At 61.7% G+C, this 2,130-nt stretch overlaps 2 protein-coding genes across 2 annotated transcripts in view; one reads left to right on the top strand and one right to left on the bottom strand.

The window, feature by feature from the left end:
• Window positions 1-79, bottom strand: part of ETH_00040820 (uncharacterized protein) — a gene marked incomplete at both ends in the record, with an annotated part of 3,582 nt that extends 3,503 nt beyond the window's left edge. The window contains one exon of the mRNA XM_013374098.1: window positions 4-79. Within this exon, the coding sequence (XP_013229552.1) occupies window positions 4-79 (76 nt within the window). The remainder of the gene's footprint in view (window positions 1-3) is intronic.
• A 671-nt stretch (window positions 80-750) lies between these two features.
• ETH_00040815 (uncharacterized protein) overlaps window positions 751-2,130 on the top strand; it is a gene marked incomplete at both ends in the record, with an annotated part of 1,921 nt that continues 541 nt past the window's right edge. The window contains one exon of the mRNA XM_013374097.1: window positions 751-2,052. Coding sequence (XP_013229551.1) covers window positions 751-2,052 — 1,302 coding nt within the window. The remainder of the gene's footprint in view (window positions 2,053-2,130) is intronic.

Raw genomic sequence — 2,130 nt, 5'->3', positions numbered from 1 at the left:
CTGGCGGCAGCGCCGGCAGCGGCAGCAGCAGCAGCAGCGCCGCTGCAGGGCGACCTGCGGCGGCCCTTGTCAGCTGCATAAGGGTACAGCTGAGAACTCGGGGGCCCCCGGGGGCCCCCAGAGCAGCAGCCTTGGTGGTGGGGGCCCCTGCAGACAAACCGCTTTTTTGCTGCTGCGGGTGCTGCTGCTGCTGCTGTTGCTGCGGCTGCTGCTGCAGTTTCAAATTTAAACTACAACAGACATCAAAGAAACTGTTGGAAGCATGTGTGTGCTGAGTACCTTGGGGGCCCCCAGGGGCCTCTGGGGGCCCCACCTGGGGCCCGGGGGGCCCCCAAAGGGGCCCCCATGGGGCCCCCACGAGGCCCCACGGCCCCCCCAGGGGTACCAGAAGGTATTTGCAACAATTCGAAAGGTATTATTTGGGTTTTATTTGTTTAAAGGTCTGCTGCTGGTACTAGCTTTGAGCGCAGCAGCAGCAACTGCAGCGGCTAAATCGGCAGCAGCAGCAGCTAAATCGGCAGCAGCAGCAGCTGCTGCTGGTGTTGTTGCTGCTGCTGCTGTCACGGCTGGGCGGGAAGCAGCAACGGCTGCTGCTGCTGCTGCTGTGTAAAAGGCCCGGCTGCAGCAACAGCAGCAGAACTAGGCGCTGCAGCAGCAGCTGCTGCAGCGCGAGCAGCAACGAAAACACGGCCAGCAGCAGCTACAGCAGCAGCAGCAGCAGCGAGATCTTCTACTGCACTGCAGCAGCAAATGGAGGAAGGCTGCTTTGCAGCAGCGCCACCAGCTGTGGCTACTCTGGATGGCCCAGCAGCAGCAGCTGCAGCAGCAGCAGCAGCAGCAGCAACAGCAGTAGGAGCGGTGGCTCCAGCAGCAGCAGCAACAGCAGCAGCAGCAACAACAACAACAGCAGCAGCATTAGAAAGTGTGGGTTTTGTCGCTCTCTGTGCTGCTCTTCCTCGCCTGCGGCTCTTCGGTTCACGGGCGCATGCAGCAGCCAGGGCAGCAGCAGCAGCACGCGCAGCAGCAGCAGCAGCAAGAGCAGCAAAAGCTGCAGCAGCAGCAGCAGCATTTGCTGCTGGCTTTTGGCTGCCGCAGCAAAGCGTCCTTTGCCTATTCTATTACAGCGGCCGCTGCTGGACGAGACTGGGCACTCAGTTTTGCCTGCGCCCACCTAGCAGCAGCAGCAGCAGCAGCAGCAGCAGCGGCGACTGCAGCAGCTGCAACGGTGGGAGCCTGAAGGGCAGCAGTAGCAGCAGCAGCAGTGCTGAGGAGGCACAAGAGCTCCAAACAGAAGGGGACCCAGCAGCAGGAGCTGCAGCAACTCCATCGGGAAAAGCTACTGCAGCAGCAGCAGCAGCAGAAGCAGCTCCAGCTGCAGATTCTGCTGCTGCTGCTGCTGCAGCTGGCATTAACGTGTTGCTGCTGAACCCGTGGGAAATACCTGCTGCAATAGAGGCGTGTTCGCTGCTGCTGTTTGATCTGGGCACTGGCCGCACTCTAAACCCGCTGCTGCTGCTGCAGCAGCTGCAGCAGCAGCAGCAGCAGCAGGAGCAGGAGCAGCAGCAGCAGAGGGGGTGTAGGCATCCCTGTGAGTCTCCCTGCAGCGCCGTGCCCCTCCGCCGCAGCCTTGGGGTGTATGTACACCTCAAGAAGTTGGGCTGCCGGGTGCGGTCTGCTGCTGCTGCTGTTGCTGCTGCTGCTGTTGCTGCAGTTCCGGTTGCTGCCAGCTTTCTGCGGAGCCTCGAGACAGAAGAAGCAGTAGCTGCTGCTGCTGCTGCAGTGCTGCCGAGGCAGCCCGGCGCAGCTGCTGCAGCAGCTGCTGCTGGAGCTGCTGCAGCGGCGCCTGCAGGATTAGCAGCAACTGCTGCTGCAGACAGCTGCAACTGCTGCTGCTGCGCTGCTGTCAAGAGGCTCCCCTGGGTGGTGGTGCAGCAGCACCAAACACAGCCTTGCTTGCTGCAGCCAAGCAGCAGCAGCAGCAGTAGCAGCGGCAGCAGCAGCAACAGCAACAGCGAAGACGAGAGCTGGGTACCTCCTAAGAAGTACCGCCGAGTCTTCTGCAGCAGCAGCAGCAGTAAAAGCAAGTGCAGCAGCAGCAGCAGTAAAAGCAAGTGCAGCAGCAGCAGCAGC

The sequence above is a fragment of the Eimeria tenella genome, genomic scaffold (genome assembly GCF_000499545.2).
Source record: "Eimeria tenella Houghton genomic scaffold, Eth_scaff1907, whole genome shotgun sequence".
Classification (NCBI taxonomy): domain Eukaryota; phylum Apicomplexa; class Conoidasida; order Eucoccidiorida; family Eimeriidae; genus Eimeria; species Eimeria tenella.
Note: the sequence above shows the minus strand (reverse complement) of the source record. Positions and strands in the feature narration are given on the sequence as shown.